At 46.1% G+C, this 24,430-nt stretch overlaps 1 protein-coding gene across 2 annotated transcripts in view; it reads left to right on the top strand.

The window, feature by feature from the left end:
- Positions 1-1,070: 1,070 nt before the first annotated feature.
- ATP10A (ATPase phospholipid transporting 10A (putative)) overlaps positions 1,071-24,430 on the top strand; it is a 215,703-nt gene continuing 192,343 nt past the window's right edge. For both annotated transcript variants that reach the window (XM_049905514.1, XM_049905513.1), the window contains exon 1: positions 1,071-1,642. In XM_049905514.1, the coding sequence (XP_049761471.1) occupies positions 1,209-1,642 (434 nt within the window). In that variant the 5' untranslated portion in view covers positions 1,071-1,208. The remainder of the gene's footprint in view (positions 1,643-24,430) is intronic.

Raw genomic sequence — 24,430 nt, 5'->3', positions numbered from 1 at the left:
CCAAGGCTTCCAGAGGAAAGACTCCCCTCCCCCCATGCTCAAGTCTTTTCTTCTAAAGTGAGCACAGACATGCAAGTCATTGAGCTGGGTGTGTCTGGGGAAATCTTACTGCAAAATTGGGGCTCTTCAGCTCTCTCTGCTTTCCCCAGGGAATGCTCGCCTACTGCCCACCTTCAGCCCACTCCCCTCTCTGTCCCCTCCCCCCATGATTAAGGAGGGGACCCTTTGCCTGGGCACTTCTGCCTCACCCTCCTGGAGCCCCCTCTGCCCCCCAACAACCCTCCTCAGCTTTCCTGCCACTTGTCTGGACCACTGCCACCTCAGAACATAGGGTATAGTTTGGTCCTGCAGTTCATCAGGGAGGGAGAGGTAGAAGTACCTTAAAACCAAGCTGCCTTTGCTACAGCAACGTGTTCCTCCCCAATTAACAATTCACATTTGGGGGAGTAGGAAAGGGAGTGAAGGTCATGGAAAGGAGAAAAGGTCTAGTTCACAGGGGACCTGATTCTGAAATAGGAATTGCTGCACAGGGGGTGCTGCTGGGAAGGTTGCTAGGGCATGGACCCCTGCCTTCCTGGGACTGTCCAGGAAGTAGATGCCCTCAGTAAATGCAATGTAAACCGCCGAGCATTGGCATGCCCCGGCCTATGTGGACGTCAAATCTAGCTGATTCCAACAAGACGATCCTATTCTGGGTCCCCCAGCACCGTTTCCCGGTCTGGGCCTAAGCGGGTCTGGTAGCGGGAACAGTCCTGGGCTGCGAGGGAACTGCAGGATTTGTCCTCCCACACTTCCCGCAGCTCCCACTCTCCGCGGGCCGCGCGTCTGCACTGCTCCTGGACCCCACCAATCTTTCTCGGAAACGAAACTAACTCGCTTTAAAGTTGCCATCTCAGGCACTTTGGGTTTCCCGCCCTCTGGGCTCCTGGCTGAGCGGCGGAGGGGAGCAGCGCGCGTCGGCCCGGCCCGGCCCGGCGGCTGCCCGACGCGTCGGACAGCGGGCGTGGGGGCGGCGCGCACAAGGGGGCTCTCGGCCCGGCCCGCCTGCGCGCTGCCCGGGCGGCGGGGGTGACGCGGGGGACGCGGGCCGGGCGGGGCCGGCGGCGCGCTGACCGCCGTCTCCGTGCGTCCCGCAGGCGGGGAGCCCGTGCCGCAGCGCCGGGCAGCTGGCGATGATCACCTAGGGGCGGGCGCGGCGACACGCGGCCATGGAGCGCGAGCCGGCAGCGGCCGAGGGGCCCCCCGAGAAGGCGCGGCGGCGGCGGCGGCGGCGGCGCCGCGAGGGCCGGACGCGCGTGGTGCGTTCCAATCTGCTGCCGCCCAGCGCCGAGGAGCCTGCGGCGGGCGCGGCCAAGGGCTCCCGGCACCTGGCTGACAACCGGCTCAAGACCACCAAGTACACGCTCCTGTCCTTCCTACCCAAGAACCTGTTCGAGCAGTTCCACCGCCTGGCCAACGTGTACTTCGTCTTCATTGCGCTGCTCAACTTCGTGCCGGCGGTGAACGCCTTCCAGCCGGGCCTGGCGCTCGCGCCCGTCCTCTTCATCTTAGCAGTCACAGCTTTTAAGGACTTGTGGGAGGACTACAGCCGCCACCGCTCGGACCACGAGATCAACCACCTGGGATGCCTTGTCTACAGCAGGTGAGCTGGCGGGAGCTCCTGGAACTTGGGGCTGGGCACAGGTGAGAGGCCCTGAGGGGCTGGGATGGCCTCGAGAGCGGCTTCACTCCTTCCAGGGCGCGCGGGGCTCCCAGGACCTTGCGGCCCCTGACCTCCCCTGACCGGATTGTCACTCCAACCCTGTGTCTGAACCAGAACGAGGGGCGCCCCATAGCTGAGTATACTCACCCCCAACAGCTTTGCCTTAGAAGTAAAAAGGAGGGAAATGCTCCCCCGAGCACAGTCGCCTAAAGTTCCTGCCATGGCCCTTGGCCAGGTCCCATGGACCAGGATGTGTAACAACCAACAGGGGAACATAAAACTCAGCCCGAGATAGCAGCTCAGCCTCTTCTGGAGACTGCAGAGTTAACTGCCACCACGCTCGGATCAGAGACGGCCTAGATGATAACAGCAGCTCCATCCACTGAGCTAGAAGTGAACAGGCCACAGAGCTGAGCACCGGTCCATGTTTTCCCATTTAATTTTCTTAAAATGAACCTCAGCTTCCAGATGGAGAGATTGAGGCTTGAGGGATTTGCAGACTCTGCCCACAGTTAGTACCTGGGTGTGTAGTTCTGGTGCCCGCCCCCCCCCCCGCCCTTCCTGGGAGTGTTGGGGCCTCAGGCTGGGCCTGCTGGGGATGCCTGCTGCCACTGCCCCCTTTATGCCCTTACCCCAAGAGAGGCACTGTCTGCAGATGGGTCTTGGAGCTTTCTTGGACCCTGGCAAGGCCTTACCAATGGGGAGGCAGATGGTTTTAGACTCCATCTAAAGCTCAGCCCATCTTGCCCCTCTGTTGCACTTTCCTGGACTCCAGGTGCAGCAGCTGAGATGGGCCTCCACTGTGGAGGACATCAGCCGAGTCCTGCCTTGGTTCCCATGAGTGGCCTGTAAAAAGCCTCTTGTATTCTCAGTGACAGATGGTTCCCCTAAAAGGTGAGGGCCATGGGTGCCCCTGACTCCTAGGATAGCTCAGATGAAGACCATGAGTGTGTGCACTGGTGCTTGATTCCATCTTTGCATGAGTAAACACAGGTTCAGAGCGGGTAAGTAATTTGGCCATGGTAGTGGGACTGGGATTCCAAAGCATGTTCACTATTTCTGTGCTTGTGCTTCTCACACTTATGTAAGAATCACTTGAGGACCTTGTTAAAAATAAATTTCTCAGGCCCTAAGCCCGAAGCTTCTGACCCAGCAAGTCTGGGGTTGGGCTCAGGAATCCTGTGTTTGATTAGCATGGAGGTGATTCTTATGTACAGGCCACACTTTGAGTGACACTGCCCTGCTTCCTTTCAGAGGTGCCCCGTTGGCCTTTCAGCAAGCAGGATGCTGGGGAAAAGCTGTGGATGCTGCTCACCTGAGTTGCAGAAGAGGGCAGGGGGTTCCCCTTACAGACACCCTCCGTGTTCCAGGAGTAGGGGCTCCTGCAGCCATACCTCTGTCCTCTGCGCTGCAGAAGTCCAGTGGGGCTCAAGGGTATTAGTCTTTGAACATATTCCTTTAGCTCTGGTGGCTTCATTTTTAGAAGTATTCAGTGTTCGAGAAATAGTTTACCTTCAGTTGGCAAAGTGTTTTCAACCTGCTGTGTCATTTGATGTTATAACAACCATGTGATAGAGGGATTATTATTACCCCCATCTTCTGGATGGGAGAACAGGTTGGGACCCAGATCAGTCCTCTTGACTCTGGAGCCTAAGACCTTGTAAGGCATCATGGGGTTCTGGAACTTTCAACTTCCCTGTGGACCACACAGGAGTCTGTCCAGCTCCCCTCTCCTCTGCCCCAGTAAGGATTTCTAAATGCTCAGCACAGCCCTTGGGGGGTTTTTGGGGATGAGGGTACTTTCAGGAGTTCTGCAAGTCAAATTCCTTGAATGTTTTACTTGGGAGAGAACAGCCTTCTGCCTGGAGGGTTTGTAGGTAGTCATTGCTGGGGGGTAATTTCATGTACACAGCGAAGTGGGAACTTCCTTGAAGCTGCTTAGCTCATGTTCAGGCCCTTTTCTTACGTACCTACCTACCGCAGACACTGTCAGCACACTTGACTCACCAGCCATCTGTAGGACAGCCGTCCCAGTGCCCCTCTTCTACTCAAAGGTCCTCAGAAAGCCAGGTCAAGTTCCTCCAGTTCCAGAAAGTTTGAGATGGGGGTTTCCTGGACTGGGCTGTGACAGTGTGGATGACCGAGCCCTCCCATGTCCTCAAAAGCGGTGAGCAGCTCGGGCGCTGATGGCCTTTTAGGCTGCATGGAGCTCAATTGCTGTACTTACCTACCCCTGTCCACCCACTTGCATGGACATCCTGAGCCACTCCTCACTGAGCCAGGCCCAAGAGATGGATGGAGGAGGAACCCGGGACCCCTTGAGATGACTGTGGGGACCCATTGCTCGGTGGGGCAAATCCTTCTGTGGAAAGCCAGGCACTGAGTGGACTCCTCATGCAGGGATGCACTAGCGTTAGGAGAGGCCTCCTGGAGTGGGGCAGAGGCCCAGGGCTGTGAAGAGGAACCAAGGAGGATGTGGTCAGGCAAGGACAGGGAGGGTAGGGGCTGCGAAAGAGGGAGCCCAGGACAGGGGGAGGCATGTGACCTCAAGGGTGTGACCAGGGCACAGTGTGGTGCTTGGAGGCAAGGTGCTATAGGAGGCCCAGGACCTCCTGTCTCCTGTTCAGCCTCGGAGAGCTCACACTGGGCAAGCCACTCAGCCAAAGAATGCAAAGCTTGCTGGGTGCCTTTGGTTACTACAGGAAGCATCAGAAGCACAGGGGAGTATGTCTGGGGCTGTTGAGTGCCATGGAGGCCAGCCTCTGCCAAGCACAGTTGCCCAGTTGACATGCAAATATGTTAATTTGTGCACATTTACACATGATGTGTAAGAGTGAGGTGTAGGTGTGCGGAGAGAGATTTCTCCCTGACATGCAGCCTGCAGAGTGCCAGTTATTGGTACTGGTATTCCTGTGGCATTTCTTAATAAAAGGGTCCTTGGGCCCTCTATGAGAATCACCTGTCACGCATGTCAGAAAGTGCAGCTTCCTGGGCCTCCAGACAAAGGATCCAGAGTCTCTGGATATGGACACGGGGGTTGGGGCTAGGGGCCTATATCACCGATGAGCCCAGAGATTCTTTCGGTAGGCCTCTGTTTCCGTGTCCAAACCCGTTTTATCCTCCTGTGGAGTTCAGACTACGTTTAGGAAAATCCTTCCAAAACATTCTCAATGTGAAAGAGCAAGAGAGGGAGGCGATCCTGGGGATCAGGGCAGCCTGGGGCCCTGCCTGTGGCTACTGCCCAGTGGACAGAGCCTAGGCCTAAGATTCATGTGGTGGTGCTCGGTTGGGACAGGTATAGAATGTAGGGTGCAGGGTGGGTAGCCCGCTGGCCTACCTCCTCAGCGCCAGCAAAACCAGGTGCTGAGACTCCACCTCCCTCTGGGCCATGGTCAAAGGCACAGATACTCGAGCCTGGTCCCACCATGCGCAGTGGTGAGCAGAGGAAGGAACCAAGAGTGCATTTATTTTAAAACACGACCATCCAACCCTGAAAAAATGTGGGCAAGTGGATAACATTGTACCAGGAACAAACTGTGGCACTGTATTCTGCATGGCCTGAGGAGGGAGACTTCGGCTTGGGTTTGCGTCCTGCCATTTGTGGCCATGGGACCCTGGACAAGTCACATTCCTTGCTTGCCCTCCTTCATTACCTAATTTGTAAAATGGTGGTGCTGGGCCCCAGTTCCACACAACCTTTCAGGTTCTGACCCCAGGGACTTGGGAAGGTGTCATAGTTCTTATCCCCAGAGAGATAGGCCTTGGCCTTCATCTCTCTGCTCAAAACCATGGCCTGGGTGATGGTAGATATTCTTCTCTTTTTTCCCTTTTTCTTCCACACACCTTATGATAGCTCAGTATGTTCTTATTGACAGCTTCAGTGTTTGTCTCCAGGATGATGTAAATAGAAGCATTTCTGTATGAAATGACCTGAGGTGACTTCTCTCCTGAATCTTTTGAACTCCGTATTTGGATTTGAGTGTGTCTTGGTACCTTTCCATCATTTTTTGGGAAAACAGGTAGTCAGGGAGTAATGCTTATTTTGGAATTACTCTACCTTTTATCTCTTCCCTTTCCTTTGATTCCCATGCCATTTTCCCAGCTAGCAGTGTTGTCTACCTAATCTGGTTACCCTGTGCTTCACGACTTGTTGTTTCAGAAGAACTTTGGAAATGACAGTGTGGGATCTTCCAGAACAAAGGTCTCCTGTTTCTTTTCTTACCAGGGATCTGCATTTAGTTTACCTTGTCCCTCTTCTTCCTCCTCTGCCTTGTCTCTTTCCCTTCCTTTCTTGGTGAGCCACACCCCTTCCTCTTTCTTGTCCTTGGTCCTTGCTAGGCATGTTCCTTCCCCAGCTAGTTCAGCAAAGATACCAGAGACAGAAACACCTTTCCCCCTGGGAAACACTGTATCCTTTTCTTATTTGGAGTAAAAGATTTGCAAAAACAGAGACATCAAGACAAGGCCAGGAGACACTAAGGCACAAAGATAATGCAAGTTCTCTTTAAGCTGGTTTTATGTCACTGCAGGTATACGAGGCCATGGGAACCTTCAGGAATCATAATTCAACTTTGCCATTCATATATTTTTTTAAGAATAGTTTTTCTTTTGATACCTGTTATGTGTCATATATCACCGGGATCCTGGGGTCTAGTCGTAGTAGAAAAAGAGCCCCTCCTTTTTCTTAAACTCTTGGTTGCTGTCAGAGACAGTTTTGCTCACAGGGCAACAATAGTGGTGATTCTTTTCTTACTTGTTAATATAGGCCAGATGTTTTATATGTACTACTCTACCTTATCCTCACAAAACAACCCTATTAGTTTTCATATCCCATATCACAGATGCAGAAACTGAAACCATACACAAAATAACTTGCTTATGGTCACCCTGTTAGTAGGTGGTAGCACCACAATTTGAGCCCAGATCCACCAGCTCTTAGCCCATATTTGTAGTGATTCCCCTACTTGCCAGCCTCCTCAAAGCAAACGATTTTTATTATAAAAATTTCAAACATATAATGAAGTAGACATGTCATGAACCTCTGTGTACCTATCATCCAGTTACTCATGACCAACATTGTTTTATCTCTGTGCTCAGCTCCTCTCCCTCCCATGTTGTTTGAAGCAAATCCCAAACTTGACATTTATTTCTAAATATTTCAGTATTTATCTTTTAAAAAATGAGATTTTAAAACTGAATTACCATTACCATTGAGTCAATTACCATTATCATACCTAAAAAAATGAACATTTTTGCACCTAACTTTTTTTTTATCATTAAAAAAAACCCCCAGTGCCATCGAGTCGATTCCGACTCATAGCGACCCTATAGGACAGAGTACAACTGCCCCATAGAGTTTCCAAGGACTGTCTGGTGGATTCAAACTGCTAAATTCACTGAAGTATTAATAGATATTAATACTATTAAATACCTGGTTTGTGTTCTTATTTTCAGCTGTCTCATAAAAATCCTATTTTTTTTCCCAGTTTGCATGTTTGAATCAGGATCCAAATAAGGTCTACCCATTGTTATTGGCTGATGATGTCTTTTAAGTAGTCTGTTGATTTCCCTGTCTAACCTACTTTCTCTTTTTTTATTTTTTTCCTTGTAATTTATTTTAAAGAAACTGGGTTACTTGTCCTGTAGAATTGATCCTTCCACTGTCTGAATATTGCTCCTGGCTTCTCTGTGTACCATCCGATGTGTTCTGGAACTTCCGTCATGTGTACTTTGGTACACTTGATGGTGTCTCACAGATCTCTGAGGCTCTGTTCAGATTGTTTTATGCTTTTTCTCTCTGCCTCTCACACTAGATAATCTTAATTGATCCATCTTCAAGTGGGTTGATTATTTATTCTGCCAGTTCATATCTGTTCAAAATTGTCATTATGATTATTGTACTTTTCAATTCTAGAATTTCTATTTGGCTTTTTTTTTTTTTTATAATTTCTATTTTTTATTGGTATTCTTATTTGGTAGGACATGGTTATTATGCTTTACTTTATGTCTTTAGACGTGGTTTCTTTTAGGTGTTGAACATATTTATAATAACTGATTTAACGTCTTTGTCTAGTAAATTCAACATCTGGCCCTCTCAGGGACAGTTTTTATTGCCTGCTTCTTGATCTGTATGGGGTGGATACTTTCCTGTTTCTTTGTATGTCTCATAATTTTAACATTTTAGGTGATATAATATGGCAACTCTGTAAGTTAGGTTCCCCTCCCTTCCCAGGGTTTGTTTTTTTAATTGTGTTGATGTTTACTGATTAGTGACTTTCCTGGACTAATTCTGTGAAAGCTGTATTCCCTGTGGTATGTGGCCACCAAAGTCTCTGGTTAGTTAGCTTAGTGATTAGCTAATTTGTCAGAGATTTCCTTAAATACCTTGAACCAGCATTTCTTCCACCCTCTGCTGAAGCTCTGTGTGTGTGTATGTTGGGGGATTCTTTTATTTTCCTGCAGATTACAGCCTTTATTAGTACCTCAGGGTCTTTCCTGGGTGAGCACACAGCCCTGAACATGTGCTTAGCCCTCTAAATCACCAAGAACATGTCAGACTTTTCAAAGCCCCCTATGGACATCTTGCTTCCCACATCTTCCTTTTAAGTTTTTTACTGGGCTCTTCTCTGCCCCAAGTGCCTTAGGCAGTTGTACTGGTAAACAGTTGGTGCTGATTGTTTTCAATACATGCCCTGGAGATAGGACTTCTTCCTTAGAGTGAGCTCTGAGTAGGTCCCACAATGCTCTGGGGATGGAGCTTTTTGAGGAACTCCAAACTCCACCTACCCCTTCTGGTGGACAATCACACAGTACTGGAAATTATGAACTAGCCAAGTCGACACACATTTTTGGGGGGGACACAATTAGATAACGAAGACAGTTGTTGACAGGTGCTGTTGAGTCAGTTCTGATTCATAGTGACCCCATGTACAACAGAACGAAACACTGCCTCGTCCTGCACCATCCTCACAATCATTGCTATGTTTGAGCCCATTATTGCAGCCACTGTGTCAGCCCATCTCTTTGAGAGGTATCTTAGTTATCTAGCGCTGCTATAATAGAAATACCACAAGTGGATGGCATTGAGAGATAGATTTGTTCTCTCGTAGTCCAGGAGGCTAGAAGTCTGAATTCAGGGTGCCAGCTCCAGGAGAAGACTTTCTCTCTCTGTCAGCTCAGGGGGAGGGTCCTCATCATCAGTCTTCCCCTGGTCTAGGAGCTTCTCAGTGCAGGGACCCAGGGTCCAAAGGACATGCTCCCTTCCTGGCTCTTCATTCTTGATGGTAGGAGGTCCCTCTCCTCCCTGCTGAATTCTCTCTTTCATATCTCAAAAGAAATTTACTCAACATACAACCTAATCCCGTGGATTGAGTCCTGCCTCAGTAACATGACTGCCTCTATCCACCCTCATTAACGTACTACTAAACCCAGGATAGAGGCTAGGATTTACAACACATAGGATAATCACATCAAATCACAAAATGGTGGACAACCAAACAATAGAGGGAATCATAGCCTACTGAAGTTGACATACATTTTGGGGGGACACAATTCAATCCATAACAAGGGTCATCCTCTTTTTCGCTGATCCTCTACTTTACCAAGCATGATATCCTTTCCGAGGGACTAGTCTTTCCATTCTCATGATTAGATTGAGGTTTTTTGTTTGTTTGTTTGTTTTTTTGGAGGGTTTTTGGCAGGAAGACCCCAGAAGCGATATGTCCTTCTCAGACCATGATATTACATAGTGTTTGCATGTTTTATAACTGATATTAACCATAGCTGCTTGGTTAGGATGGTGTCTGGTGGGTTTCTCCACTGTAACATTACTACTTTTCTCTTTGAATTTAATGAATATCTTGGGGGAGATCCTTTGAAACAAGTGTCCTGTTTCTTCTCAAACTTTTGCCCAGTAATTTAACATCCCTTGTTGGATCTTGTTTTGGTAGTGATTGCTCTGATGTTCGAATGGGAATTTTTTATTTCCCTTTCTTCTGTATTTGTGTAAGGAAAAGTCACCCTTCTTCTTCATTTATTTACCTGTATAAGCATGGGCTAATGGATATTTATTGTATTCTGTGGGTAATAATAATTCAATACTATGGTAATTGTTTTGTTGTTCACGTCATTCTGGCATTGGCCATTGGGATCTTTCAGGCTGGCCCCTGTGTCTAGGACAAGCCCCCATCCTTTCTTCAGCTCTTTCCCATTTTCTAGCTCTGCATGATGCTCTAGGCTTATTTTGTTTTTTTCCTGCCACAGCTCAGGAATCAACCACTTTTCCTGGGAGCCAGTTAGCTGTTTTTTAAAGAATATTATTATGAGTTTCTTTAAAATATTAAATGTAAGATTATGAATTTATGCATTAAAATATAATTGGTTGGCTTTAGTTCCTTGTAGTTATTACTGCAGTTGATGTTCTTAGCTCATAGTTGACAATCAAGTTGGCTCCTGAGTCCTTTTGACATGTCTGCGGATCATTTCCTCTAGTCTATGTCCCAGGTTCATCTTAATCATTCCTGCCTTACACTGGAACCAAAAGAATGTTCATTATTTTTAATATAATTCTTTTGTAGTTTTCAGCAGCTTCTGAGTGTACCTTTGCCAGGTTCTCCATACAGTGACTTAGCTTGGTCTGCATCTGCTGATCATTCATTATGGTCATTCATCATCAGCTTTGCAGATTCCATCTTTCCTGGAAGGGGCAGGTGGTCCCATCTGAGCACCAGTACTGCCTTCAGGTGTGCCTGCCAATGTTAGTCACCACAGTCACTGCCAGTGTTTCTGTCCCCTTGATGTTCATGGGCTAGGCTCCAGAATGGGCTGTGATGTCCTTGCCTGCTCTAGACAGTCCCACCCATTAAAGAACTGCCCTGTCTGAAGAGCTATCAGGCTCATATTGGAAAACACTTTTAGAAGAACATTCTAAAGACAAAGGTCATCCACATTTCTGGATCCTTGACTTGGGAAAATTGAGACTTGACTGTGTGATGGTTAGGCTCCTGCCTTTCTTGTTGAATTCCTGGAACAGGAGAGCCCCATGTACTTATTTGTACAAGACGTGCCTTACTATATATAGCACATTGAAAGAACTGACTCGAAAAGTGAGGAGGCTATTTTGATTTCTACTTTTTTAGAATCTTCTTGGCTTGGCTGTATTTGCTTGCTTTGCATTTTTCGAGAGTACAGTTAATGTGCATTGTCCTCCAGGGCCCTCTGCCTATTTTTCCACTGTGGATGCTGTGTTTTAAATACTTTGCTCCACCAAGCTGTGTTCATTAGGTAATAACACATTATTTTTTCCACTTTTAATTAATCAAGGACATTTCAAACCTTGTCAATGAGGTGGAATGCTTGTCAGCAATGAGATGATTGGCAGGGCACTGTTCTCTCTCAGTTTCCCCTCAAAATGCCAGGGAAGAGGGCACCTCTGGGCTGGCTGATTGAGTAAAATAAGGCAAAGCTCAGAGGGGAGCATGCAGGGCTAGCATGCACTTGTGAGAAAGGTTACCTGCAACTCAGTATTGGTACTCTATTATGATGATGGGAACCCTGGTGGTGTAGTGATTAAGAGCTGTGGCTGCTAGCCAAAAGGTCAGCAGTTCAAATCCACTACGCTCTCCTTGGAAACGCTGTGGGGCCATTCTGCTCTGTCCTATAGGGTCGGTATGAGTCATATTTGACTCAAGGGTAGCTGTTGTTATTAACATCTTTTATCAATGTGTTCTTTAACAATGTTACTACATTGACGTAGATATAATTCCAGCCAAAACACAGGGGTTTAGGTGTTATGTAGCTTGTGTAGTTTTTATCTCAGGTAAAAGAACATTTTTTGAAAAACATTTTGAGATGTTGAAAGTAGGTTGTGAACCCCATTGTTAACTTTATGGGCCCCCTCCCTAGAAGTCCAGGGATACCCTAGATTGGATCTAGTACCTTCCTAAAGTGCATCTCACTGAAAAAGCCCTAGGGAGAAACGGTAAGATTGAGAGGAGTGCACGTTATCAATCCAAAGGGATTTGGTAATTTTTTTTCTTTGTTTTAAAAACATAAAAAAGTGAGAGTTTAATTCATCAGCCTATTTAATGCTGTTTTTGAAATTCTCACTTTTCTTTATCAGCAATTGTAAAAATAAAAGCCTAAAGTAAATCTTTGGTTTTCAAAAGGAGAATAAACACAGACCTGCATTGGGGCACTCCCTCACAGAGATGTCAGTGAGAGACTTCTCACAGAGTGCTTTTTCAGAGAGCTGTGGTTTTAGAATCATAGGGAACATCAAAATCAGTTCTGGGATCTGCCTTATTTTTTTCTTCAGCATCACTTTTGACTCTTCAAAGAACTGTAAGACTTTCTAAAAAGACCTGACATGTGAACAGACACGGAGGGCAGGGTGGGCTGTGTCTGCCCTCACAGGGCCACCGTTCCAAAACTCTGCCAAGCCCTCTGGAATCCTACTCCCACCAGCCTCTCTGCCTACTTCTTTTTTTTTTTTCCCCCACTTCTGCCCCCCCAAAAGCCTAGCACATGACAAGTTAATGAAACAAAACTGAACCCAAACTGTCACCTGATATCTAAAGATGACCAAGATGAGGAAAGCAGGTGGGTTTTGTAGCTGGAACAGCGATTACTTCCAATTTGTCGGATTTTAAAAAACTTGGTTACCATTTTATTCTGCCCTCTAATTGTTCTTATGTACTTCTAATGATAGTTAAGAAAAAATGCAGTTCAGCACAGTTAAATTTTTGTTCAAGTTTGGTCTCCAGTTAAATATGCCCCTGCTGTGCTCATGATGTGTTCAGAATGTGCCAGCATGGATCTGAGGGTAGAAGTGGCAGGTGTTTAGGTGGCTTTGGCCCCTCTGTAACTGCACATGGCTCCTCTCCCCCAAGCCACGGGCATGAACCCCAGACCTGGCTCAAGCACTGGGAGAGTCACCAGTGGCTGGTAGGTGAGTGGCGTGAGGACCAGGACGAGGTTGGTGTAGGGGTTCCCGGGCCCTGGCTGTTAATTTCCCGGCAGTCCTAGTGTAAGCACTGAAGTGTGGGTGGGGAGACTGCTGCCCTGTGTCCTACCTGCCCTCTCCTGAGGGCCATGTCCCCCCTCTCGGCTCATCCCTGGGGCCCAGGCAGAGGCCCCACCACACACAGATGCACCTTTCCTTTTGCGCTTGGCCAGATTAGAAGTCTTTTCTGCTCCAACTGCAAAGTCCATCCACTTTCCTCATCTCAGTCATCTTCAGTGCACAGTGGCTTGGGGAATCTATTGCCTTGGCAAATTCAGAGAAAGTGGATGGAAAAAGACGATATAGGAAGAGAACAAGTTGTCAGGAGGTGGCTTCTCTGGGAGGCCCTCTTTCAGTTTCTCTCAGAACCAGCCACGTTGAAACATGAGTCACAGTGATTTTTCAGATTGTCTCATGTACACAAATAAGGGCCACAGATGTTTGCCTCCCCTGAACAGTCTCAAAATAGACATGGCATTTATTTATTTTCTAGGAAAAAGAGTATTGTTATTAGATAACATGATATTTCATTATAGACATCTTGTTCCTCACAACTGATTGGTAAAAACCCAGGCAGTAGCATTTCAGATTGTGGTTGTTATTATTGTCATTATTTCATGTCCCTTCATTCTTAATTCATGCCTCTATACCAGGCTTTAGTTGAACCAAATGTGTGGGATGTTCTCTTCCTGGTACTTAGCTGGCATGGTGACCAGTATTGTAACATTTTCCATTTACAGTTTCGTTTTGTTTTTGGAAAGAATACCATTGCTTTAAAGTACAATGGAAAGTTTGATTCATTAAATCAAAATGTAGTTGCTGCATTGCAGGCTCTGACATTGCGGCAGGCATGCTGTATGCTGCGACCCTGTGCTATGTGTGATGTGGAGCTGTGATCATGTGCAAGTGACCCAGTCCATGGACTGGGACACCTCTAAGTGTCGTGCACACAGTCACGGCCTCTCTGTTCACCTGGATGTTCTGTTCTCGCTGCCTGCCTTTCTCCTTTCGTTTCCCTTCCTGGGAATGTATCTATGAAGGGTCTGGCTGCCTTTGTAGGATTTCCTCCATAAGATGCCCCTGGGGCTTGGGGAAGGGGTGAAGGAAGGGGAGAGGTGGGAGCCCTACAGTCCTTGCTCCTTTCAGTCCCTACTACTGTCTGCAGTAACAGCTTAAGTCAGCCTGTTTTGCTTCTCATCTCCAGGGCTCCTCCCTTGGGCCTCCTCACCTCCCTTATTTGACTCATATTCCCTCTATACTCTCTTCCTGCTTGTGCTAGCTCCTCGTACCCACCCACTCTCCTTATCACCACCAAAGCTGCCCTCCTCAGCTTATAAACATGTTAAGCCCACATTTTTTGAATCTTGGAACTCCAGACTTTGTCCCCTCCTTGGGTGGCAGCCCTGGACCACCACACAGTGGGTCCCGAGAATTGATCTCCAGTGTTGTGCGTGTTCCTGTGGTCTGCACACCAGCCCTACTCTCCAAGGCCTCCTCTTCCTACCCTCCCGTCCTTCTCCCTAGATGTTAGTGCCCTTGTCCCTGCTCTGGCTTCACCCTTGGGCAGTGTGTGCCTGCCTGGTTCCCTGGAGCTATATCTGGTAGCAGCCAGTCTTTCCATTCCTCTGGTTCCTACAGCGGAACAGGGACGCAGCATCTCTGATGAATGAACGATGAATGAATGAACTACTCCTTTCACATCTGAGTCTTGGCACAGTGAATCCTAAAGATGTCTGCATCCTAATCCCCAAAAACTGTGAAGATGCCACCTTACATGGCCAAAGGGAACTGAGGTTTCTAATCAGCTCACCTTGAGTTTGAGAAATTATCCTGCGTTACCAAGTGAGCACAATCTAATCACATGAATCTTTAGAAATGGAAGAAGAAGGAGTAAGAGAGGCACAGTGTAGGAGGGACTCAGCCCACTGTTGCTGGCTTTGTGAATGGAGGAAAGGGCCATGAGTAAAAAATGGAGGCAGCCTCCCAAAGCAGAAATGGCAAGGAAACTGATTCTGCCCTAGAGTCTTCTGAAGGAATCAGGCTTGCCTACACCTTGATTTTAGCCCAGTGAAACTCATTTTGGATTTCTGTCCTCCAGAACTGCAAGGTAACTCATTTGTGTTGTTTTAAGACATAAAGAAGGAGCAACAGTTAAGCTCTAACTGGAAGTTGGCTATTCCAACCCACCCAGCCAATCTGTAGGAGAAAGACCTGTCGCCTGCTCCCATAAAGATAGCCTAGAAAACCCTACAGGGCAATTCTCCTTTGTCACACGGGGTTGCTATGAGTTGAAATCGAGTTGACAGCACACAACAAGATACTAAGTATAATCATTTGTTGCAGCAGCAGTAGGAAACTCATACATGCAGTGTTCACGGAAGGATCTAACAAATACTAGGTTCTCGAGCTATGGCTCAGCTTTTTCTGTGTTAAAATTGATTTAGGTTAATTTCGGTTGAAAACTGCTGTAGTCATTTGAATTGTTAACTGCTGTGTGCAGCAGAATGAAATGTTGTTCTGTGTCGTCCTCACGATGACTGGCATGTTTGAGTCCTTTGTAGTGGTTGTGTCAATCTATGCCCTTTGGCCCTCTACTTCACCAGACATGACGTCTTCCTCTAGTGGCTGATCCCTCCTGATAAAAGTCATTTGAATTAGCTGAGAATAAATGGAATAGCTCCAAGGAGCTAGTGAACTCAGGAAGACATGATGTGGTGGAGTTTGGCTGGTTGTTGTTTTTTCAGTGGAAGTATTTAATAATAAAACATTGTGGTATTTCGCTAGCATTGTATGGTTCCAGAACTATTACGAACTTTCATGGTGTGAGTTCTTATCCAGCACTGTGAGGTACTTGTAAGTTCTTTGAGGAAATGGCAGTGCAGAGAGGGAGATCTCAGCTCAGAGGGTGGAGCTGGGGAGCAGGGCAGGTGGCCCTGGGGTTCTGGAGCCTCAGGTTATGAGACCATGGGCAACTGGCTCGCTGCCTGCTATGTGCTACCCAGCGCTAGAAGCCTGCCTTTGTTTGATCTTGGACATATGGTTTAAATGCTTCTAGCTTTTGAGAAAGTGTCTCAAGCCAGATGGTCATCCTGACCAATGCCAGGACCCAGAATTTACCAGGGATAAACTAGCAGAGGCCTTATGCATGTTTTTTCAAAAATTTAAATGGTATGGGCATGGTTTTTGGTGTTGCTGGTTTGAGTAGCACAGTGGTCTTCAGACTTTTTTTTTTCTCTCATCCCACATCCCAGTCATTAAAAAGTATTTGTGCAGGCATCCCCAGTGTGTGTGTACTTACTTGTTTATAGATTATATGTATGAATTGCATGAATATATTGTGTTGTTGTTATTGTTGGTTTCCATTGAGTCAATTCTGACTCATAGCAACTTTATGTGACAGAGTAGAACTGCCCTAAAGGGTTGTCTTGGCTGTAGTCTTTACAGGAGCAGAGCAACAGGTCTTTCTTCCACAGAGCAGATGAGTGGGTTTGAACTGCCAGCCTTTTGGTTACCAGCTGAGTGCTTAACCATTGCACTACCAAGGCACCTTATTTATTATATCCATTATTTGTTATAAAATAGAAGTTAAAGAGTAAAAGAATAAGATAAATAGAGCTACAAATAAAACTCTTGGTATCTTTCTGCACCCCGGCAGTGGTGTATTTTGGGGGATCTGAGCGTACCGTTTTAGGGACCATCGCGTCCTCGTTGTGCACCGTTGTAAACCATGGGAAAAGCATTGCATGCTTCCAGCTGCACGTCAGTCCTGCCCATCCTGTGGTGCCTCTTTTGTCAAGGGCTGCTTATTAGGTTTTAAGGAGCCTGACCACCACGGGGCCCAGCTGGTCCTCACCCAGTGGGACCATGGGTGTCAGCTCCTGCGGGCTAGTGCACAAAGGGCTAGATGTTTGGGCTTTCACACTTCTAGGCCTGTTGGATTGCTCCACAGATGAGCTGCTTATCTGTGGATTTGTCTCAGCCACATGGTGCAGTCTGGATGGCTGCTTCCTGGGCCTTGAGCTTGCTCCGCCTGCGCTTTACATAACGGAGACATTCTACATGGACTTCTTGCATGTGCCCTTGCCAGGAGCTGCATCCGGAAAGGTAGAGTCGTGAGTGGTGACCAGGGCAGCATGGACTACGACGACTTTTCCCACCATTAGCTTTTGTGTTGCTCTCGTGAACACTAAGATGGTTGTTTCACTCCCTTAACTTGAGGTGGTGCTGTCTATAGGCTCATCCCAGGGGTGCCAGCTGGGCCTTTCTCAACAACCTGGGTAGGCACAGGCAGGGAGCTAGGAGGTTGCTGCAAACTGAGGTCGGTTGCACTGCTTAGGTTCTCATTGCCTAGATTTCTCCCATCCTTCCTCTTCAGATGCTGAGCTTTTCCTTGAGTCTAGACTGACTCCCGATTGCTTGCCCTGTAGGGATAGCTGTGGGCTTGCTGCAGAGTTGGAGATACAGAGCCCCGGGGGCTCGCAGAGGTGAGTTCACCCATTACCACGAGGGTGATGGTGTAGCAAGGACCACCTGTGCGTCCCTTTGTTAAAGGGCCAACTTCATTGCTTTTTTCAAGTATGCTGCCTCTGTCTCCCTTCAATGTGCCCTTCATAGACCATATCCCCTTCTTCTTTGATTCCTGGCTGTCAAGCAGTGGGAACTTGCTTGCACATCTCCCCCATCGATCCTTAGAAACTGGCTAAGGGATGCAGGCGCTGAGGACTTGCTTGGTGAGTGTTCCCCACGACACCTATGGCCACCTCCTCCCTGGATTCTCTGACCTTAGCTCTAGGGTGAGTACATCGCTTTCATAAGGCTCTTGGTCAGGGCTGTATCCATTCAGCAAAATCAGAGGCATACGGTGATATGTCATTTACGACAAGGAGGAGTTGAGATCATTTCATATGTCTCTGGAATCCCTGAGTGGCACAAATGCTCGCTACTAATTGAAAGGTTGGCGGTTTGAATCTACCCACAGGCGCCTCAGAAAATAGACCTGGTAATCTATTTCTGAAAGATCATAGCCAAGAAAACGATACGAAGCTGTTCCACTCTGCACACATGGCGTCACCACGAGTCTGAATCAACTCAATGGCAACTCATTTGTTTTGTTTGGGCCTAATGTGTCTCCCAACCCCCATATCCCTGGGGCCCTCCCCTCTCATTGTACAGATGGAGGACAGCCTCACCTAAGGAGGGTGAGTCTAAAGTGGTGTCCACAGCCTGGACATGCTGTAGCTGGACTGGAGCCAGATTTGCTCCAAGGGATGGCTGAGACATGGCCTCCTGGCACTCTTTCTCTCCTCTCTGATCTCTCGGGAATGTTGGGTGGGGCAGGAGGGAGCATGGTGAGGGGGCACTGGGGGCATTGGCAGCTGCATGCAGGCAGTTGTCCTCTCCCTTGTCCCCCATCACTGTCACCATGGGATTCGAAAGATCCCCTTGGAAGAGGGCGGCTTTACACCCACTTTGATTGATGAATAAGTGCTTACTCGATACACATTTTAAAAGCCCACGGGGAAAAAAAAAATTATTGTTAAAGGAATGTAATTTAAATTATTTACATCATTTTTGATTACCTGAGAAATTAATGCATTGTCTTAAAAATATGACATTCTAAAAATGAATATATTAGGAACATGATGATAAGTAGAAAACAATCTTTACAAACATCATTTCTCTAAACCAGATCCTCAGTTTTGGAAGGCCCACTGAACTGCCTTTGATTTGCATCGTGATGTAACCGAGGCTGCGCTTTGTTTATCCTCCTCTTGTAGAGGCTGCAGCTGCTCGAAGGTGTAATGTGGAGAGAAATCTAAGACCTGTTATCTCAAGGTCATTTCTACTAAATGACAGATCTTCTCCCCTCTTTGTTAAGACTTCCAAAGTGCAATAGTATGACATACAACCAATGTTAAATAATAAATGTTATTAAAGTACATGGCAGAGGTCTTTTTATATCTACATGTTTTTATGGTTTTGCATTACTTGTTTCTGATATGGTGACCCCTTCATGTTAGTTGAGGTGATAATAAAACGTGTCGTCTCCTTTTGGTTTGTCTTGAGCAAGCTTCTAGTATGATTCCTTTTGTGGTAATTTCTGCAGAGGGCGATTTTCTATTTTAGGCAAATAGGTAAACACCAAACCTGTGCCTAGGGACCATGGAAAGGGGAATATAGGAGACCCCAGCCTTTTCTGACAGTGCCTGTTGAGCATTCGTGAATTTAGAATTTCCAGTATTAACCAGAAAGAGTGCCCAGAAATAGCTTCTAGAATTAGTGGAAGTAACTATGGGCATGGCATGATTTGCTGAAAAAGCTCAAAAATTGGGAGTTTCACATTGGTGGCCATATCTCTGTCTTTATATTGGGGACCAGTTCTCCTTGAATATTCTGAAAGGGACTTTTCTATCCTGGATGCCTGGATGAACTCTGAGTAGATGGGAATCTACAAGGTTAAGGCTTAGGGAGGGAAGTTAGAAAGAAGCTGTGTTCATAGATGTTTAACAGGAATAGTGCACATGCCTGTGGGAGTGTGTGTGTGTGTGTGTGTGTGTATGCTGTAATGGGGGATGCAGACAAAAAGTCATCACACTAAATCTGGGCTCTAGGTTAGGAAAATCTACCTTTCCGTCTGTATACAGGCAGAGTGTACATGTATATCACCCAACCATGTATATCACATCTCTCTTAATTTGCATCAGTGAGGGAGAGTTTCTCTCCATCTCTAGTCTGTGTTTGAAATTTAACAGCCGTGAATCTGTGCCCTGTATACACTCATGTGGGTTTGGGTGGTGATGAAAGGCTTCGGTGAGCTGTGGCCACACCTGGGGACAGTGGGGAGTTCGAGAGCAGAGGATGGAGTTTCTTTCTAGCTCTGGCACAGGGAAGCACTTGGATGTGCACAGTTTAATTTATTACCTTCTCTCCATGTGAGCAGATTAGAGTACTGGGTTTTGAAATCCTGGATGTTGGAGTAAGGTAGTTTTAAAATTTAGATAAGACTACTGCTCATAGTGTGAAGAACTTTTAGCTGTAAAAAGAGACCTTCTAAAACCAGAGATATATAAAGAGACTTTATAAAATCAGAGGTAATGTTTAAGACTGAAGTTTAAAAGGCTGTTTGTTGACTTTAATCATATGTCTAGATTATGCAAATTCTATTCACAGTAGTATGAAAATAGCATAAACGTACCTCACATATATTAAGTACAAATTAATATTTTAGTTTCTTGAGAGTTAATCAAAACATAGTAGAAAAAACTTCAAAATATGGACTCCCAAAAAAAGGTGGCATACCCTTGTCCCATTTCCTTTCCTGTAAATACAACTAAATATCCCAGAAATAATTTAGCAGTTAATTATAAAAGCAACAGTGGGCTCAAACATAGCAAAGATTGTGAGGATGGCACAGGACCAGGTAGTATCTTGTTCTGTTGTACATAGGTAGCTATGAGTCAGAACTGACTTGACGGCACCTAAGAACAGCAGCAATAATAAAAGGACACTGAAAGCTAGAAAGAAATTTGGTTGACTAGGGATCTGAGAACATGAGAAACGGCAACACTGGGCTCCCTGGGTTTTCTTTGTATCGCCCATACCCTCCCAGACAGCTGGTGGGGAGGCCTGTAACTTGGAACGGCCAGCCAGCGTGTTGTTAGTTACTGTTGAATTGGCTGCAACTCATGGCGGCGTTATACACATAGGAGAATGAAGCACTGCTGAGTGCATTGACGTTTCCATGATTGTTGGAATGTTTGGGTCCATTGTTGTGGCTGTCCATCTCGTTGAAGGTTTTCCTCATTTTCACTGACTGCCTACTTTACCAAACACGATACCCTTCTCCAGCAATTGGTCTTTCCTGATGAAGTTGTCCAAAATAAGCAAGTCTAGCCAGCCTCACTTCTAAGGAGAATTCTAGTTGTTTTTCTTCTAATACTGAGCGGGCATAGGTCAAAACAAAACAAAAAAGCCTGCCCTTGCTAGTCAAAGTCCCAGAAATGTAAAGCTCAGAGAGACCTAGCAGGGAATCCCAAGTCCTGCTTGATAACAGGGCTCTGGTGGGCAGTCTGGTCTGATCTACCCACAAAGGCAGCTTCAGAGCTTCCATGGGTGTCCCAAGCCCCACGCCACACTGAGCCTCTGTGGGGTGGCCTGATCCACTGCAAAAGCAGCATCAGTGCAGTTCTGTGTCTCTCTGCCCTCTACCTAGTAGCAGTAGGAGATCCAGGCCTAGAGGCTCCAGCTTCCCAGCACCCATGACAGAAGCTGACCCAGCACCACCAGATGGTGCAGGGCAGTGCCTTCTATACCTGAATACTGCACGAGCAAGGATTGAGAGGGAGGGAGCCTAAGCAGAATCAGCAGACAAGAATAGCATCTCAAGGGCCCAGGAACCTAAACTGTCATCGGAATTACATATAGCCCACAAAAATAGGGCAGAACCTACACCTTAAACCTAAACAGGGAGACTACCTGCTAAAACAGGAGATTGACGTTAAGACCAAGATCCTAACATAATAACCAAAATGCCCAGAACACAATAAAAAATTTTTTGCCATACCCAAACCCAGGAAAATCAAAATCGAAATGACAAAAGGCAATCAACTGACAGCAATACTGAAATGAGTCAGATGCTGAAATTATCAGAAAAGAATTTTTGAACAGCCATTATGATGTTTCAGTAAGCAATTACAAATTCTCCTGAAACAAAGGAAAAAATAGAAAATATCAACAAAGAAATATGTTATTATAAAATATAAAAGATCCAAATAAAAAGAATAAAACTGAAAAATTCCATAACAAAAATAAAAGGCTTGCTGAATGGACTCAATAATACAGTGGAGATGACAGAGGGTAGACTCGTGAATTTGAGCACAGATCATTAGAATTTGTTGTTGTTGTTGTTAGGTGCCATTGAGTCGGTTACCACTCATAGTGACCCTATGCACAACAGAACAGAACACTGCCCGACCTGCGCCATCCTTACAATCATTGTTATGCTTGAGCTCATTGTTGCAGCCACTGTGTCAATCCACCTTGTTGAGGGTCTTCCTCTTTTCTGCTGACCCTGTACTCTGCCAAGCATGATGTCCTTGTCCAGGGACGATCCCTCCTGACAACATGTCCAAAGTATGTAAGACGCAGTCTTTGCCGTCCTTGCCTCTAAGGAGCATTCTGGCCTCACTTCTTCCAAGACAGATTTGTTCGTTCTTTTGGCAGTCCATGGTATATTCAATATTCTTCGCCAACACCACAACTCAAAGGCGTCAACGCTTCTTCGGTCTTCCTTATGCATTTTCCAGCTTTCACATGCATATGATGTGATTGAAAATACCATGGCTTGGGTCAGGCACACCTTAGTCTTCAGGGTGACATCTTTGCTCTTCAACACTTTGAAGAGGTCCTTTGCAGCAGATTTGCCCAATGCAATGTGTCTTTTGATTTCTTGACTGCTGCATCCATGGCTGTTGATTGTGGATCCAAGTAAAATGAAATCCTTGACAACTTCAATCTTTTCTCCGTTTGTCATGAAGTTGCTCATTGGTCCAGTTATGAGGATTTTTGTTTTCTTTCTGTTGAGATGTAATCCATACTGAAGGCTGTAGTCTTTGATCTTCATTAGTAAGTGCTTCAAGTCCTCTTCACTTTCAGCAAGCAAGGTTTTGTCATCTGCATAACTCAGGTTGTTAATGAGTCTTCCTCCAATCCTGATGCCCTGTTCTTCTTCATATAGTCCAGCTTCTCGGATTATTTGTTTAGCATACAGATTAAATAGGTATGGTGAAAGAATACAGCCCTGATGCACACCTTTCCTGACTTTAAACCGATCAGTATCCCCTTGTTCTGTCCGAACAACTGCCTCTTGATCTATGTAAAGGTTCCTTATGAGCACAATTAAGTGTTCTGGAATTCCCATTCTTCGCAGTGTTATCCATAGTTTTTTATGAAACACACAGTCGAATGCCTTTGCATAGTCAATAAAACACAGGTAAACATCCTTCTGGTAGTCTCTGCCTTCAGCCAGGATCCATCTGACATCAGCAATGATATCCCTGGTTCCACATCCTCTTCTGAAACTGGCCTGAATTTCTGGCAGTTCCCTGTCGATAACTGCTGCAGCCGTTTTTGAATGATCTTCAGCAAAATTTTGCTTGCGTGTGATATTAATGATACTGTTCTATAATTTCCACATTCGGTTGGATCACCTTTCTTGGGAATAGGCATAAATATGGATCTCTTCCAGTCAGTTGGTCAGGAAGCTGTCTTCCATATTTCTTGGCATAGATGAGTGAGCACCTCCAGCGCTGCATCTGTTTGTTGAAACATCTCAATCGATATTCCATCAATCCCTGGAGCCTTGTTTTTCACCAATGCCTTCAGAGCAGCTTGGACTTCTTCCTTCAGTACCATCGGTTCCTGATCATATGCCACCTCTTGAAATGGTTGAATATCGAGTAATTCTTTTTGGTATAATGACTCTGTGTATTCCTTCCATCTTCTTTTGACGCTTCCTGAGTCATTTAATATTTTCCCCATGGAATCCTTCACTATTGCAACTGGAGGCTTGAATTTTTTCTTCAGTTCTTTCAGCTTGAGAAATGCTGAGCATGTTCTTCCCTTTTGGTTTTCCATCTCCAGCTCTTTGCACATGTCATTATAATACTTTAGTTTGTCTTCTCGAGAGGCCCTTTGAAATCTTCTGTTCAGTTCTTTTACTTCATCAATTCTTCCTTTTGCTTTAGTTGCTTGACATTCTACAGCAAGTTCCAGAGTCTCCTCTGACATCCATCTTGGCCTTTTCTTTCTTTGCTGTCTTTTCAGTGACCTCTTGCATTCACGGATGATGTCCTTGATGTCATTCCACAACTTGTCTAGTCTTCGGTCACTAGTGTTCAGTGTGTCAAATCTATTCTTCAGATGGTCTCTAAATTCACGTGGGATATACTCAAGGTCATATTTTGGCTCTCGTGGACTTGCACTGATTCTCTTCAGTTTCAGCTTGTACTTGCATATGAGCAATTGATAGTCTGTTCCACAGTCGGCCCCTGGCCTTGTTCTAACTGATGATATTGATATTAACAGTAAATAACAAAAACAATAGGCTGGGAAAAAGAGAACAAAGACTCAGAATTCTGTGGGACAGTAAGAAAAGTCCAACATTAGCATCGTTAGAGTCCCAGAAGGAGAAGAGAGAGAAAGTGGGAATAGAAAAGTATTTGGCAAAAGACAGAAGTCTACAGTTTGAGGAAGCTGAGCAAACCATAAGCGGCCCTAGTGGTACAGAGGTTAAGCACTCAGCTGTTAACTGAAAGATCTGTGGTTCCAACCCACTAGCCGCTCCATGGAAGAAAGATGTAGCAGTCAGCTTCCATAAAGGTTGTTACTGTTATGTACCATCAAGTTGGTTCTGACTCATAGTGACCCTGTGTACAACAGAATGAGACACTGCCCGCTCCTGCGCCATCCTCACAATTGGTGTTATGCCTGAGACCATTGTCGTAGCCACTAGGTCAGTCCATCTCGTTGAGAATCTTCCTCTTTTTCACTGATCCTTCTTTTGCTCAGTGCAACACGTCATTTGATGTCTTCACTGCTGCTTCCATAGGCATTGATTGTGGATCCCAGTAAAATGAAATGATGTCTGCAGCTGTTTCTTCTCATTTTGAGTCATGCTGTATTGCCAAATGAAGGTCTGGAAAGCTTGACTCCATCTGCCTCATTAA

The sequence above is a fragment of the Elephas maximus genome, chromosome 13 (genome assembly GCF_024166365.1).
Source record: "Elephas maximus indicus isolate mEleMax1 chromosome 13, mEleMax1 primary haplotype, whole genome shotgun sequence".
Lineage (NCBI taxonomy): Eukaryota > Metazoa > Chordata > Mammalia > Proboscidea > Elephantidae > Elephas > Elephas maximus.
This window is presented reverse-complemented; position numbering and strand designations above follow the sequence as displayed.